This window comes from Equus caballus, chromosome 4, assembly GCF_041296265.1.
Source record: "Equus caballus isolate H_3958 breed thoroughbred chromosome 4, TB-T2T, whole genome shotgun sequence".
NCBI classification, from domain to species: domain Eukaryota; kingdom Metazoa; phylum Chordata; class Mammalia; order Perissodactyla; family Equidae; genus Equus; species Equus caballus.
In genome coordinates this window covers 87,198,639-87,215,243 of record NC_091687.1, presented here as the reverse complement: position 1 = coordinate 87,215,243, position 16,605 = coordinate 87,198,639, and the positions used below count along the sequence as shown (strand labels likewise).

Genomic DNA, 16,605 nt, shown 5'->3' with positions numbered 1-16,605 from the left:
AGAAGTAGTTACGCAATTCACCAGGATATCAACTAGTTGATCCATGCTATCCACACATCAAAGATTTGGGAATGTATGTGCATTTCTGTGTTTAAAATGAAATTACAAAAAATTTTTTAAATCCCACTACTCAAGGCAAAATTTTTGAATAATTAACCAATAAAGTAGATAGAAGGCTTTTATTACACCTTAATTCTGAATATAAGCTGAGTATTTGGACATTTTTATTAATACCTCAACATTTCTAAAATAGTATTTGTAATGATTTAAGTATCATTAGGAAAAAGGAAATAAATACAAAATCAAGGCAAAGGGAAAATAAAGAGAAGCTATTTGTAAGAATGGAACATGAAAGGCATGCTACCAGGTACACTTCCCAGAGATGTACTCTCTTTAGCACTGCCCTTCCAATGACCAAACAAAGGAGGAAAACTATCAGATAAAAGTTTATCAATATTGGTGAGACAAAAACACACCTGTAGTTCAAAAGCAACAGCTAACCCAGGTAATGAGACATCTAAGTACTCTCTGTTACGTTTCATAAAGGTACACTGTGCAATACAGTAAACAAATTTTTCACAAATTTACTGAACTCTTACCATATGCTGAATATTAAGACTACAACAGGGAATAAAAGAGACAAAAATCCCTATCTTCAGGAGCTGACTGTCTAGTGAGGGTTGTTCTCAACAGTATCACTAAATCCTTATATTTCTTCCAATTGCAGCCCAGCAGTTTACTCACAAAGTCTAGTTTAGAAGAAATAAATCTATGAGGAGACTCAAAACTTCCCAGATACCCTTCCAGGCTGGTCTAATCCAAGCTAAATACTTTTTGGTAAATCATACAAAAATAATATTTCTTACAATCCAATTACAAGAACTGGGAGGCAGAAAGGTCAAGGTTACCATCTCTGGCATAAATTTGAAGTACAGATAGTCTATGTTGTCAATTAAGAACAATTCACTTCTGTTGTTAACTGCCCAAGTTGATAAAAGGGTTGACACCTTCTTACCAAGACTTGAGAAACTAACCAAAACCTTAGCTAGAACAGAGAGTCACCTACCTCTGCAGAAAGGCAGATGAGGCTGAAGGAATAATCTTAGTCAAAGCCAAGTTCACTGCAGTTGAAACCTCAAGGTTTCATGACATGGAGCATGGCCATGACATCCTACTCTGGAAAAAATTTTAAACCAGCTGTCTCAAATTGTCCTTTAAAAAAAACTCCTATAGAACACTCCCGGAACATCTAATTTTAAGAAGTGTAAATTTACTTTAAAAATATCCTTCAGTGGTAACCAAATGAAAAAAAATCCACTCTAATGGATTGTTAGATAAACATGGATGGAAGGCATCTACCAAAAATAAAGATGTGCATTTTCACGGTGATGATACTGTTTTGACCAGTAATTAGATAGAAGGAGCACTTATCTACTGAGAGGACTCTTTGTTTGCAACAGTTAAAATTTTAATAGAGGGGAATCCTAACTTTCCAGCTCTCCATGGCAGGGAAGCACACATCAAGCTCCTAGGAAGAGGTGACAAATTGGTAACAATCACTATTGCAAGTTATACACGTTAGGCAAGAATGATCAAAATATTTCCCAGTTTCTCCCATTTCAAAAATGTTATCTGATTTGTCAAGACTCTCCTTCTATCAAAACACTGGATGCCTATAATGGAGTTAAGATAATGACAACAAAAGCCCACATTGAGTTCCTCTGGCAAAAACAAAGTCTCAGATTGTTTCATGAACGTTAATACAGGAGTGTTAACAGTGGCTAAAAATACTTATTTCCAAATGTGACAGCACAAATGAGGGAAAAAGGGCCCCGTCTGGAGGAGAGTTTCTGGAAGGTAAATGAGCTGCAAGATCCTCTTTACTTTCAGAGGGATGCTGTAGCTTAGAGGTGTTTTTTCCCCGACGGGTTTCATTGTACATTCAATAAGACAATCCCTGGTTTGATGAGAAAGCTATTCTTTTCTTCCCCTCTACCATGCCCCCTTAAAACAAAAGAAAAATACCAGTTTGGTAGTAAATAGCATTTAAGATTGTTAAAGAGAAGGAAACAATTAGCATGCTGGTATATTTTATGCAGAGTAAGAACTGCTACTGGGGACTGACTGATTGTTTTAATATTTACTGTGGAAGCATGGCCCAGCAGGCTTCCTCTTTCCCCCATCAGATACCTCCCTTGAAAGACTCTGTTCATCAACCAAGCTCCGAAGAGACTCTGGAATATAACCAGGATGCAGGTAGCACAGTAGAGGAAGAGCCATCATTTACCGATTACATATGTCTACACAAAGAAAATGCCCAATTAACCTCTCTTTCTCCCCTTTTTTTGGTCTATAATTGAACTTCCTAAACTATTATGCAGAGAATCTAACTAATTTTGGATAGTACCTAGGGTTCGATTGACACTCAATAAATGGCATTATTAACAGTAATAATGTATGCTACGTTGTGCCAAGTACACAGAGCCCAATAAATCTTAAATAATAATGATAATGAAAGTATATCATTAGCTAATGAGTGCTTATAAAGTACTTTGCAAACAGAAAGTGCTACACAGGCACATAACAATTATAAACCACTGTGTCAAGCAACAGAAAGCCAATCAGGATGAACAGAAGGCGAGAGCTGAATGAGGAGAGAACTCAGCCACGGCTAAGTCCCTGCCAGCCAAACACTCACATTCCTCCAATGGTGACAGTGGCACAGGTACGCTCTGAAAAGGCAGGCACCGTCTCTGTGGCTGGGCTGGCTGGTCTAATGTAGTCCACAGTCACATTGACCTGAAAACGAAGAATTAAGGGAGTTAAGTAAGGTTTGGAGTCTGCAACATAGCTCACTAGCAGCCATACAGGCCTGCAGAGTGTGAAATATCATCTCACTCAGTTTGATTTTCTGGGTCTAAGATTTTAAAAAGCAACAACTCAAACACAGCCGAAACACACATGGGGAGAAAATATCTAAAAAAGCTTTATCTGATAGAGGACCGTTATCCAAAATATACAAAAAACTCTTAAATCTCAACATTAAGAAAAACCCAATTCTAAAATGGGCAAAAGACTTGGACATCTCACCAAAGAAGACATACAGATGGCAAACAAGCATACAAAAAAATGCTCCACATCATATGTTATTGGGGGAATACAAATTAAAACTATGAGGTACCACTATAAACCTTTAGAACAGCCAAAATCCAGAACACTGACAACACGAAACGCTGGTAAGGATGTGGAGCAACAGGAACTCTCATTCGTTGTTAGTGGGAATGCAAAATAGGACGTCCACTTTGAGAGACAGTTTGGCAGTTTTGTACGAAACTAAAGATACTTTAGCCATATGCTCCAATAGTTGAAAACTTATGTCCACACAAAAACCTGCACATGAATGTTTACAGTAGCTTTATATATAATTGCCAAAACTCAGAAGCAACTAACATGTCGTTCAGGAGGTGAATGGAAGAGAACAGAATATTATTCAGTGCTAAAAAAAAATGAGCTATCAGCCTACGAAAAAACTTGGAGGAATCTGAACTATATATTACCAAGAGAAAGAAGCCAATCAATAAACTACATACTGTATAATTTCAACTATGACATTCTAGAAAAGGCAAAACTATGAAGACAGTAAAAAGATCAGTGGTTGCCAGGGGTTAGGGGATGAGATAGGGATGAACAGGCACAGCACGGAAGATTTTTACAGCAGCGAAACTATCCTGTATCATACTACAGTGATGGATACATGTCATTATACATTTGTCAAAATCCACAGAATGTACAACACCAAGAGTGAACCGTAAGGTAAACTATGGACTCTGGGTGATGATGTGTCAGCGCAGGTTCATCAGTTATAACAAACGTACCAGTCTGGTGAGGAACTTTTGATAGTGGGGAGGAAGCACATGTGCTAGGGCAAGGGGGAATATGGGAACTCTCTGTACTTTCTGCTCAATTTTGCTGTGAACCTAAAACTGCTCTAAAAAATAAAGTTTAAGAAAGAAACAAACAAACAAAAGACGACTGACACTAAAAGAGAAAGGCTAATGGCTGAACATTTCAGGACCACAGAAATTATACTCGACAGAGAAAAGGTTTGCAACATTCCCGCAGGACTTCTAGACATTATGGCAGAGCAGTTCTTTAACCTTTTCAGACTCCTTTGAAATCTGCTTTTAAAAAATATAAAATGCCTCTATAGAAATTCAGCAAATTTCATTGTGCCATGAGTTCTCAAGGACCAAGTTAAGAACTATCAAGAAGAACAAACAAGATAACAATCACAAAGATGCCTGGGACTGGTTTCACAGTATGTGCATCAAAACGACACAGCTAACAATACCCATTACCAAAGTTGGAGTAAGGAAGTTTTGAAAAAAAACAAGGATAGAATGGACTAAAGAACCTCTGGTTTTAAATTAAGAAAGGATATATATATAAATAGGTTAGGAAGTTAGGAGCCTAAAATAGGAAAGCTGATTAATCCTATTATATGCACTAAATATATGGATATAGACATACTGAGCAATGCTCTTTCATTATGAAACTTTTTAAGATAAACATGTTTATGTATTAGAAACAAATACATGATATTCCTTCGCAAACATACAGGGTCTATTTTGTAAAATTAAGTAATACACTTGGTTTTGGTCATGGTCAAGGTTTACACACCTGTACTGAAGAGATATGTTGGGTCAAGCAGCCTGAAGCCCTTCCCACAGTCTGAAAGTCCAGAATCCCCTTTTCTAAACACATCTTTAGTTTCCACTGATCAGGTTAAAGGCAGCATATTGCACAAGCATCGAGTTCAGCCAAACTGCTGGTGAGCACCATTAAAATCCTTTCAAACTGTCTGTTCCTCAAAAACTCATTTTAAAAACGAATATGAAAAGGACAGCTGCCTCAAAATTTTAACTGTCACATCACTCACTTGACTACTCCATCTAATCAAGATTTTAAAAGCAACAAGGAGCCATATTAGAGAGAAAGCCAATTAAGGGCTAACACGGTAAGGTAAATCTATCTTATGAGAAGTACTGTCATAATACAACAACATAGAAGAGAAGAAAATATAAAGATGACTCCTCAAGTGAGATGTGTTCACTGAAATTATTGCTCAGTCTTATTCACCTGTCTAAAGCTAAGGAGATGGGTAAATGTGAGGAATGTGATCAGCCTGAGGGTGGGGGTGGGGATGGGATGGAACAACAAGTACTTCCAACAAAGAGGTTTTAATAGTTTCCCTCTATGCAGCTGGCGAGAGTTACTACAGGCCAAAGACAGGGCAAGGAATGGGAGGTGTACCCACAAAGAAAGGAGCAGGGCTGACTCACATCCCCAGAGGGGAAGAAGTTCTCCCCTTGTTGTCTATGCTGCTACACCCTGGAACTCTCCTCTGGCAAGGTCCTACAACTAAGCTACGGGAGCAGGAAGAGGGCCAGGAAAGCACCTGGATATCTGCTGAAGTCATGGCAAAATCACACAGGAAGTCAACAGTGTACAGAAGCTAAACCTCAAGGGCACCCACACCACGGAACGTAAGTAACTCAGGGCCAAGTTTAAAAAGGGCCATAGCCACAGGGTATGGTCCAATTTGGGGCCTTCAGTGGGAAGCTGAAAAGTACGTAGAGATGAAGAAAGAGGTCCACATATCTTTGTGTTTTCACTCAATTCATCTAACACACTCAAGCCCTCAATTCTAGTACCAGGGAACAAAATTCATCTCTGCTTAAAAATAAACTAGGTGAATCTCAAGGTTACCTTGCACCTGCCAATGCCAAGCTGCCTCCTCAGCAGACAGGAGTAGGACAGCGGCTCTTCAGTGCAAATATATTGCACAGAGTCAACATTAGCTCTCTACCCAGAGAGAGTGCTAATTTATCAAGAAGGCTGCTTGAGTAATGGTGGTGGTGGTGACGATGATGGGGGGTAACGATAACAACAAACAAAAATGAACACCTGAGCATCTCATCTTCCAGTCCAGAAGGCCAAAAGACAGGCTATCCCAAAACTGTCTTCCAAGGAAATCAATAGGAAGACAAGAAAAAAAAAAAACCTTTAATCTTCAGTTACCAAAGAACTGATAACTACATTCATCTCCAATTCATTTTTTCCTATATCTAGAGAAAGAGAACTGAAAATAAGTCAGAGTAAGGAGCTCATTGCGGAGGCAACATTATTAAAGAAAATCTCAAATACAAATGAGGCCCTAAGAATAGCCCACAGCCAAGACACACACCTGCAGGCAGCTATGACAAACCAGGAATTAAAGTCAGTGTGTAATTAGCATTTATGTCCCTCTCCTGTGGATTCTGAGATCTGTTCCCCTATCTTCGAGTTTTTCATCTCTAGATACTCATCACTGACTTGTCAATCACCTGAAGAAAAGCTATAGTTTAAACAGTTTCAATTAAACTAATTGCAAATCTTGCCAATGTCTTCATCTGAATAAATGATAACCTGAATTTTGTGCTTGTGGGTAAGCATATGTGGAAGGGCATGCCTTAAAGAGAAGCAATGGGTTAATGCAGATGTGTTTCTCATTTTTCAAGCAAAGAAACTCCTGGAATGTTTGGTATACAAGTATTTTACATATACATCGCACAATGGCAGGGCCTGATCCCTCTTTACAACAATGACTACAAGGAGCCCTGGGCTCTTGCTTGGTTCCACCTGTCATTCTCTTACAAATGAGTCATATCACATCTTTGGTTCTCACTTTTTCTTCACCTGGAAAATGACAGCACTAGACTAGAACCTTGGAGCATCACTGAGCTCCAGAATTCTAGAAGATAACTTAGCCAGACCCGGTATACTACACAGTGTTTTCTTAGACCTTCATAATTCCTACCTTACATTTACTATAAACTGGAACACACAGATTGTAAGCTCCAGGAGAGGAGACACCAGGTCTTTTATTCACTGAAACTGTTGTCACAGGCCCTGTACAGCAGGGGCTTATATAGTAAATATGTGTTCCATGAACAAAGATATGTAATCAGGAACACTTTCAGACATAAAATTCTGAAGGACACGTGAAATGAGGTTAAGTATTCTTACTACCACTTTGTCAAGCCATTGACCATTCTGCTGTTTTATATAACAAAAATACACTAATTTAAAGCATGGGGAAGGGGAGTAGTATTTTGAAATTGGGATAAAGCTTAAGTCAAAGCCATTCCTATAAAAGATTAGACAAGGTTTATATATATATATATATATGTATATATAAAACTTCCCATATTATTTGTTTCCCAAAGAGGGTATTAAAAGGTAGCAGGCAATCTGATTCATCCTTGGTCCATTAAATTGTGGAATTCTCCTTGAAAGCAATTTCAAGGACCCTTCAGAGGAACTAAGATGAGAACTTAAGACCAAATTTATATCTCAATCTCTTAGAAAGTCTGGAAGCAGTTTAGTATAACAAAACTAAGGAATTCTGAGGATGTATGGATATTCTTCATAAAATTAATTACTAGAAAAGTGTCAAACCAAAGAAGTTCATAGACTTTATGATCATTGCTGATGATAACAAAATGACAAAATCTGCATAAAAGCTAAGCTAAGGGAGGGAGAGAAACAACTGCATACCCACAACATTTCCAGGCCACAGCCTGAGTTTAGCTTTAGTGTAACTAGGGCTGTTATGTGAGGCAGTTTTGCATAATTACCATATAATCCCAACCACTATTCAACACGGCCAATCATCAATTCACTAAGAGCTGTAATAAATACCTTGCCTCTCAAAATAAGCTCTTACATGACCGTCACTCTCATGATAGAATTTCCAGGTAGTTATGGAAAGCTTCTGTGCACCCCAGACACAGAAATGACAACATCATGTGGGCAAGTCTGGCTAATGCAGCTGGGAGATAAAGGTAAGAATAAAATATTTTACATAGCTTAGATAAGAGCGTGGACTCTGGAGCCACCAGGCTGCAAAGTCTGGTCCCCAGCAACTCTACATATGAGCTGCGTGAACTTGGATAAGTCAGCTAACTTCTCTGTGCTTCAGTTTAACGTGGATAACTCTGCTTGTCTCACTCTTATAAGAAGAAATGCATTAAAATACCTGATGCATTGAGAGAAGGGCTGACTGGTAGTAAACTCTATGTGTCAGTTATTTTTAGATAGACAGATTTTGTTAGAGGAGAGCCTGGCACAAAGTAAGTGCTAAATAAGTATCTGTGAGATAAATACAAGCATACATACACATACACATGAATAAGATGCATGCTGACTTAAATCATGAGACTGCTGAAATCATTAGACAAAAAGACTCAATTAAATACACTTTTCTCCTTAAGGAGCCGTAGCAAACAAGAATATACCTCATACATATTCATCCCAACTTAGAGATAAGTAGGGCTTATTTTAAAGAATGATACACTATTTAGTATTTATTTAGACATTTTCCAGATTAATTCTGCAGGTATCAGTTATTGGAGATTTTATTTACCAAAGATAAATGAAGCAGAGTGTGGGGAATCATCTCAATTAACAGGTTAAGTAGAGATGTTGTGGGAGGATGCGCCTCGCCTCACTAAATTAGAAAGACCGCGAACAAAGAGATCAACATTCTGTTTGCTCTGGACATAACTGGACCTTCCATAATACTCTTTAATGTTTAATATTCTTGATATTTTTCTTTGCTAAAAAGCACCTCATGTAATTACTCTAAAAACATAAGACAGATATACATTTAAAGTTTTGAAACACACTTCAGTCATCCACGCATCTAGATACAGGAGGAGCTTCAAGATAAACTGCCGCAGAGCCTCCTGGTCCCGTTTTGGGCAGGCTCTCGGCTCACCTCTGAGCTAAGCGGTCCAGTCAGGGACAAGTGCTTAGGGAGGTACCTAGCTCTCACCTCCTCCCAGGCAGCACGGGGTGACAAAAAAAGCAATGAGAGTCACAAATGAGAACAACATATGTATGTTCACATTTAAAAAGGAAAAAGCAGATGAAGCTATTTTTAATAATATTTCTTATTTACCTGAAAATATCCCAAACATTATCATATCAACACATAACCAATGTAAAAAAAGTATTGAGATTATTTTCTTTCCCTGACGTGAAGTCTTTGGAACTCCGTGTGTATTTTGCAGGTACAGCACACCTCAATTTGAACCAGCCATGTTTCAAGTGCTCGACAGCCACATATGACGATGGTCACCATATTGGACTATACACGCCTAGACTATCTGTTGTGGCCCAAGTGTCTTAGCCTCATTCCTCTATTGTATGATCCTACCTTTTGTGGTTCCAACTTTATTTTGTCCTGGGAACTTTTGTTGTCTTATATTTTATGAATCCTTGTAAACACTTTAAAATCAAATATGAAAAGACAGTATGAAAAACTAGGTATAAAATAATAAAATGTTTCTCTTTATCTTTTAAAAATCTATTACCCGACTAGACTAAAAAGATAAGCCATTTACGTTTCAGTTGCAAAAAACAATTTCGGCTGTGAGAATAAATTTGTACAAAGGGAAATAAATCCTCCTAATTTGTAACTACCATTGTAAGAATATATTTTGTTTAATAGTTTGATAAAGATGCTTTCCAGTGACTTCTACCAATTCAATGCCTGGATTTTATTTATTCATGATTTGCTGACATAATTCTATAATTCTTTACCTTAGTATCTGAAATTTATTCTAACGGATGGATGTAACTAGAAACTCGGGTTAAAGAAATATCTATTTTTGTAATCATGATTAATGCTTCTGCTGAGTATTGATATTTTTGGAAAGAAAATGTGCTATTGGTAGATGTGAACTATTTATTTTTATAACCACAATCAAAAGCTAAAATTTATATGTTCCACTTGCACATCTTTGAGCTCAACTTTCACAAATACATTGAATAAAAATTATACATCTACACTGAAAAGATAAGGAGACATAAACCACCGTTCCCTTCCTACCTCTCCAATCTAGCCTAGATGTATTCTGTAACACCCACTTACAAATCATTGTAATTAGGTGCTAAGACTGGTTGTTTAATTCACATGATTTATGTTGCTTTCTCCTATCTACAATCACCCTTCCAAACTCTATCCCACAGAGTCAGAACTGTTTTGAGCACATTTCATTTTCATCAGTGGAATGTTAACCTACAGTGCTTACAAACCTCTATAAGCACAAAGTCAAGGAGCTTTCTTACTTGATGGATTTCTGACAAAATGAACCCCTTATCCTCCACTCCTTGCTGGACAGGCAGATGCTTTTATCTGTTTTGAGGGGAAACGTAAAATCCAGCTTAATATGGGGCCCCTGGAGATGCTAAGAGTCTCTATCTGACATTAGGCATTCATTTAAGAGAACATCACTACTCCCTGAAAAACACTGAGTCTGCTAAATATTTAATTAGAAGCATACACAGGTTATGAGAACCACAAACATACCTGAACATATTTTATATAAGGGGTCATCAGAGATTGGCAAAGATTTCTAGAAGTAGAGATAACCTGATAATAAACATAACATTAAAATGGCCAGAAAATATACTGCAGTTTATTATAGAGGTAAATAACAGGCACATATAAATCATTAGGGAAATACAGTTTTGACAACTGAAAATATTTCAAGTAAATCTGAGAGGATCACAGAGAAAAACAGAGAACATTATTTGAAAATAGCCTTGCTGCTGCCAGCATTTTCATTAATCCTCTTGATTTTTAAGTCCTTATAAACCCACAAATATATCTAAAAAGTGTAATCTGTGTTTATGCTAATGCTCCAACCATTATGTTACTCATTACTGTCTCATGGTATAACTCATCCCAATACCTAATTTTAATGCAAGACTTTTCGTCCCTAATGAAGAATACCAGGGGCTCCAGAAGCACTACTGGAAACTGTCTCTTGTGTCCCTTGAATGTCTCTTCTTCCTACTCCTCTGAGCTGCCATCTCCCACTGACTGCCTTCCTCTAGAGGATGGAAGTTGAGTGTGGGTCTTTTTTCTCTTCTATACAAGTGTCAATCACAGTCATCTGTGTCCAAAACTTCCAAGGTCAGCAGCAGTCAGGGGAAATTAAATCACTTCGTCCAGAACTCTCCCTGGAGGAGTTCCAGCCACACAAGCAGCACAAATATACGGAGATACTTATGCCTTTGTTTAGAATACACACAATGTCACCCAGGCTTTAAAACAACAGCAGTAATAAAACTAACACAAGAGGCTCAGGGGTATGAAGAAAGGAGATTTGCTTAATGGCATCCAAGAAGAATTACTGGGGAAAAAAGGGCTATTATTAAGACATGGATGAAAACAAAAGATTACATCATATTTTTTCTGCAAATATATGCCAGTGCTATGAAGGAAATATCTCCACTCACCAAAAGGCCAAAGTGGGAAACCTAAGCAATAAAAGTGAGGGCTAAAGTATTCACCCTGCCAACGGTTCCAATAAATTCCTGTTGCTCTGGGGGCTAGGTATTGCTTGGGTGAGCAAAGTCAGTATAGAAAAGTCATCCTGCATTCACTAAAGTTCAGAGCACACCCATTTCTCCACATGCCCACGAGCTGGCATGTAGAAGTCAGTTAGAAAAAGGAAATACATATTCAGGTTAGTTAACTAAAGGAACTAAAAGAAGTGTATCATGACCTAAAAGGAGAATTATGAAGAAAAAGATACTAATTCTTAAGGAATGCCTGCCAATGGCACAAAGAAAAACAGCCCAAGGATACAGCTCTTCTGTTACATAAATTATTCTCGGTTTTGTTGCTAAGAAAAGATTCCGAGAGAGTCAGGTGTGAACATCATAGGCCTTTCTTCCTTTAGACACACCACCCTCTCCCTGAACTGCCCACAGAAGTTAGAGGCTTACTAAATGAAACGAAGTTCCTTGACCCTTTGGTCAAGGATGAAAGACCATCCTGCATTGCATCTACGTCCACCTCCAAATCCAGCTCTTCCGACTTACCCTCACTGTTTTAAAAAACAGTATATATGCATACAGCCAACTCCCCAGCCCACAAATAGAAATACATATTTGGAAACTAAGTGATTAACACTGGACAAGAAACCTAGGTCAAATGCAGCATTTGCATCCCAAACAGTCCAAATTTATAAGTAAGCTAGCTCTAGGCATCTGTACAAAGAAGCCTTCTCCCAGACTCACAGTTCTCCAGTTTCCACTGCTAACTTATCAGAGACATGAAGCAGAAATATTGCTCAGGTTCTTCAAAAAATTAAAAATAGAATTACCATAAGATCCAGAAATTTGACTTCTGGGTATATTCACTTCAAAAGATTTGAAAGCAGGGTCTCAGATATTTGTACCCCATGTTCATAGCAGCATTGTTCATAATAACCAAAGGTGGAGGCAACCCAAATGTCCACCGACGAATGAATGGATGAAGAAAGTGTGATATATACATACAATGGAATATTATTCAGCCTTAAAAAGGAAGAAAATACTGACACATGATAGGACCTGGATGAATCTCAAGGACATTATGCTACGTGAAATAAGTCAGTCACAAGAAAGAAGTACTATATGATTCCACTTAAATGAGTTACCCAGAATAGCCAAGCTCAAAGAAACAAGGAAGAACGGTGCTTGCTAGGGGCTGGGAGGAGGAGGGAATGGAAAGTTGTTGTTTAATGTTTCGGTTTTGCAAGATGAAAGACAGATGGAGATTGGTGGCATGACAATGTGAATACACTTAACACTACTGAACTGTATGCAAAAATGGTTAACATGGCAAATTTTATGTAATGTGCATTTTACCACAATTAAGTGTGTGTGTGTGTGTGTATTGTTTTGCTTAGGCTATTGTACTCATACGCTGCAAAAGGAAATAACTTAGCAGCATGAGCCAGGCAGAGGCCAGACAACTCTTATGTCAATCCAGCCAATTTCAGAATCTCTTTGAGGAATTGAAGAGGATATTCCATTACATTCCCAGGAAAACAGGTGATTATCTAAAGGCAATGATACTTAGAAGTCATGTCCAATAACCCATTGATAAAGGAGGAGAAGTCTCAGGTTGTCACAGAAGATAAACTATTCCACCTTTCTCCGGATATAAAGTACCTTGGTCTATTTTCCTTCTTTCTAAAAAGCAGAACCAACTCAAGCTGCACGTCTAGGTCCCACAAGTCTAACTAAACGTGGGTGCTTGCCCATTTCTTAGAGGCAGTAGTAGAGTGTTACAGAGTAGTCCCTAGCTCTCTGACTTCCTTTAAAATTGTCACATAATTCTGAATGTCTTCTGCTCTGACACATTCCCTCTATGAGGAACAGACCTCCTTCGGAGATCTGTCATGCGCAGATCTACACTTTGGAGGAATTCCATCATTGATCCCATCATAATTTTCCCACCTCTATCGAGTTCTCCAGTTGAATTTAATCACTATTGTCCATGCTTTTGTCTAATGAACTTTCAATTTTCATGTGACAGGAACTTAAACTGGTAGAACATCTTTGGAGAAAACTGGCAATTGTACTAAGATTTAATACGTGGATGTCCTTTGACCCAGCAATTCCACTTATAGGAATTTAGTCTGTAGAAACAAAGATGTATGTACAAGTTGAACATAAATGCACATTATGCATTAAACATAATAGCATAATTATAAGTTGTGATCTAACCCCACACTAGCCCACGAGTTCCAAGTTGGCAGTGACCACAGCTATTTTCCACTAGTGTATTACTAGCACTTCTCAATAAACATGCTGTAGCTGCTGAAACAAGGGAGATCTACACATTCTGCTACGGGAACATGTCCAAATTAAAAAAGCAAATGCACAATCGTACCTATAATATAATCCTACTTGTGGGAATAAGATTCAGGGACACACATAGAAACAGAATCTGGTGGAATATACTTAACATTGTTAGAAGGGCTTATCCTCAAAGGAACAATTATAGGGTATTTTCAACTTTTCACATCATAAATTTCTGAGATTAAAAGTTTTAAATAACATTTAGAAGAAGGAAAATTAGGATTAAGTTTAAAAAAATAAACAGTTAGTTGGAATAAAATATATAAAGAAAACATATATATTTACAAGAAAAAAAAATGGCCTGCTCACAAACAGAGACTTCAATGCTGACTCTTTCATCACACCAGCTCCCCGGCTGAGGCCAGGGTCACCACTCAGTACTGTCTGCCAACCAATAAGGACTATGCAGGGCAGGCTAAACCCTGTTAGAAGGACACAATCATGAGGGCTTCCAGGTGCCCAGTGGTGTACTGTTTCCATGGCAGGTGGGCATCACTATCTGCAAATGAACTGCCATCTCACTGTGCACTGATAATAATGCTGCCACCACCACCTGCCTGCCATATGTTTTCTGTATTAGTCACGTAACAAGGAACTGCATTTCAGCATGCTGGTCACTAACAAGTCTGATAGGACTGGTTGATGGTTGTTAATACCTAGCTGTAGCCCTTCATACAGCTAAGGAATAGTGGATGAAGGATGTAAAATATTACTTTGCCAACTGGTCATTCACTAAGCCCCAACATTCTGCAGCAGACTAGCCTGCTGTTCTTCCTTTAGTTCCAAGGTCAAGAGCTACTAACGTCTGAAGGACTGTGCCCATCCCCAACTCATGCCCTGTGATCCTATTTTCCCATCAGTAGAGCAGACAAGGAGCACAGACTTCCCCATGTGACAAACTGAATTCATTCTGTCCCCCTAAATCATCACAGCAGTCGGTAAAAACTGATGTCAACCTGGGGGGTTTTCTTTTGTAGTTTAATATAATGCATAGATTAGCAAAGGGTGTGACATCATAAATCAAGAATTGGTGGTGATGCAATAGGACACACAGCAGCAGATAATCTGGAGGACATGATAAAAGTTGGTAAAATACGTTTGATGTACCAATCAAGTGCCTCCTCAGTCACTGCCCCTGTTAGTAAAGCTTTAATTCATACATTCACACCTGCATATACCAAAGCAGCTCAAAATATAAGGCTTGCTATCTACACTTAGTCAACACCCTAGGAACTAGTTTCCAAAAAGAGGGAGAGTAGAAGGATTTTCAAAACTGAGTTTAGGTAAAAGATGGTAAATATGCAAAAGTGATTGGAATCAATCAAGCATGTTAACCAAACCTCTCCTATCCCCATTAATAATGAGAACTTAAAGGTGATTATCCAACAGCACTTTCCATGAATTAGCAAGTCACTGGGCAAGTATACGTTTCCTTTAATGAGGGGACTCCTAGGACATTTCAGTTGCCACCCCTATCCCCACTCTCAACATCACTTAACTCAATGGATAAAATAACAGCCAGCAATAGCATCAAGAAAGAAACACCAAGTACTTCTTGTCCTTCATTAACCAGCCATTGTGCCAACATACAGATGTACCTTTCCATCTTTGAGATAAAATTTATACAATATAAAATTCACCATTTTCAAGTACTCCAATTTAGTGGGTTTTAGTATATTCACGATGCTGTGCAACCATTGCCGGTATCTAATTCCAGAACACTTTCATCACCCAAAAAGAAACCCATTACCCATTGATCAGTCACTCCCATTCCCTCCTTCCCCAGCCCCTGGCAACCATCAATCTACTGACTGCTTTGGATTTGTCCGTTCGTGACATTTCACATAAACGCAACTATAATAAGTGGTCTTTTGTGTCTCATTTCTTTCACCTGGTATAATGCTTTCAAGGTTCATCGAGGCTGTTCCATGCATCAGTACTACACTTCCTTTTATGGCAGAGTCTACACACTGTGTGCATATACCATATTTTGTTTATCTATGAAGATACACTTTTGAGACTGCAGCCATAATAAGAGAAAGTACACTGAGAACCACTTCAATAAAAACTTACTATAAGGATAAAAATCTTACTTTTCAGAATAAGAGAAAGTGCCTTGGGAATCAGTTGAGAGTGCAACTGATGGCATATGCAGAAAAACAATGATTAACAAACACAACTAAGCCGTCAGAGTCAACCATATGAGAAATATTTTAATCTCCTAATCTGACCACTTCAGAGAACTGCAACCAAATCCGTTTTTTCTTCTTAAAAGCTACTCTCTCATAAAGAGGAAGAAATCTCTCAGTGCCTATGTCTCAGGGGATGGTCCAAATAATCAACCAATCAACCACGCACTTCAGAGGAAAGCAAATATCCTCACAACAGGCCATCTGCTCAGGACAAACAGCACAGCCACTGTTGAGGATGCCACAAGTGACACAGCTATAAACTATGGAAAGATTCTTCCAAAAAATACAATTCCTATAGGCTTTTACCAAATTACCGGCAGCATTTGCTTCCATATTTTCTTGCTCACACTCACTCACTTAAAATGAACCGGACTTAATTCAGGTTTCAAGGATGCTCCTATCTTCATTACTTAGCCTGGTTGAATATATCCTTGGTACACATAGCAATGCATCTCTCCACAAGGGGTCATGTGTGGTAATTTCTATATGATGCTCTTCGTTATCAGCTGAACCAACTTCTCTCCTGCTTTCACCTCCAAGAGTCCAAAGTGGAGAAACTAATGATAAATTCTTCTATGGCACAGGAGTAAAGAAATGAACACAAAGTCCCAATGAGCTCTCCTCCATAATTTAGCATGGAAAGAATTTTTATGCTTCTGCCATT

At 38.3% G+C, this 16,605-nt stretch overlaps 1 protein-coding gene across 1 annotated transcript in view; it reads right to left on the bottom strand.

Moving 5' to 3' along the window:
• The window catches only part of SND1 (staphylococcal nuclease and tudor domain containing 1), a 408,513-nt gene that overhangs the window by 226,225 nt on the left and 165,683 nt on the right, over positions 1-16,605 (bottom strand). Inside the window, exon 12 of the mRNA XM_001502591.6 lies at positions 2,699-2,799. Coding sequence (XP_001502641.2) covers positions 2,699-2,799 — 101 coding nt within the window. The remainder of the gene's footprint in view (positions 1-2,698; positions 2,800-16,605) is intronic.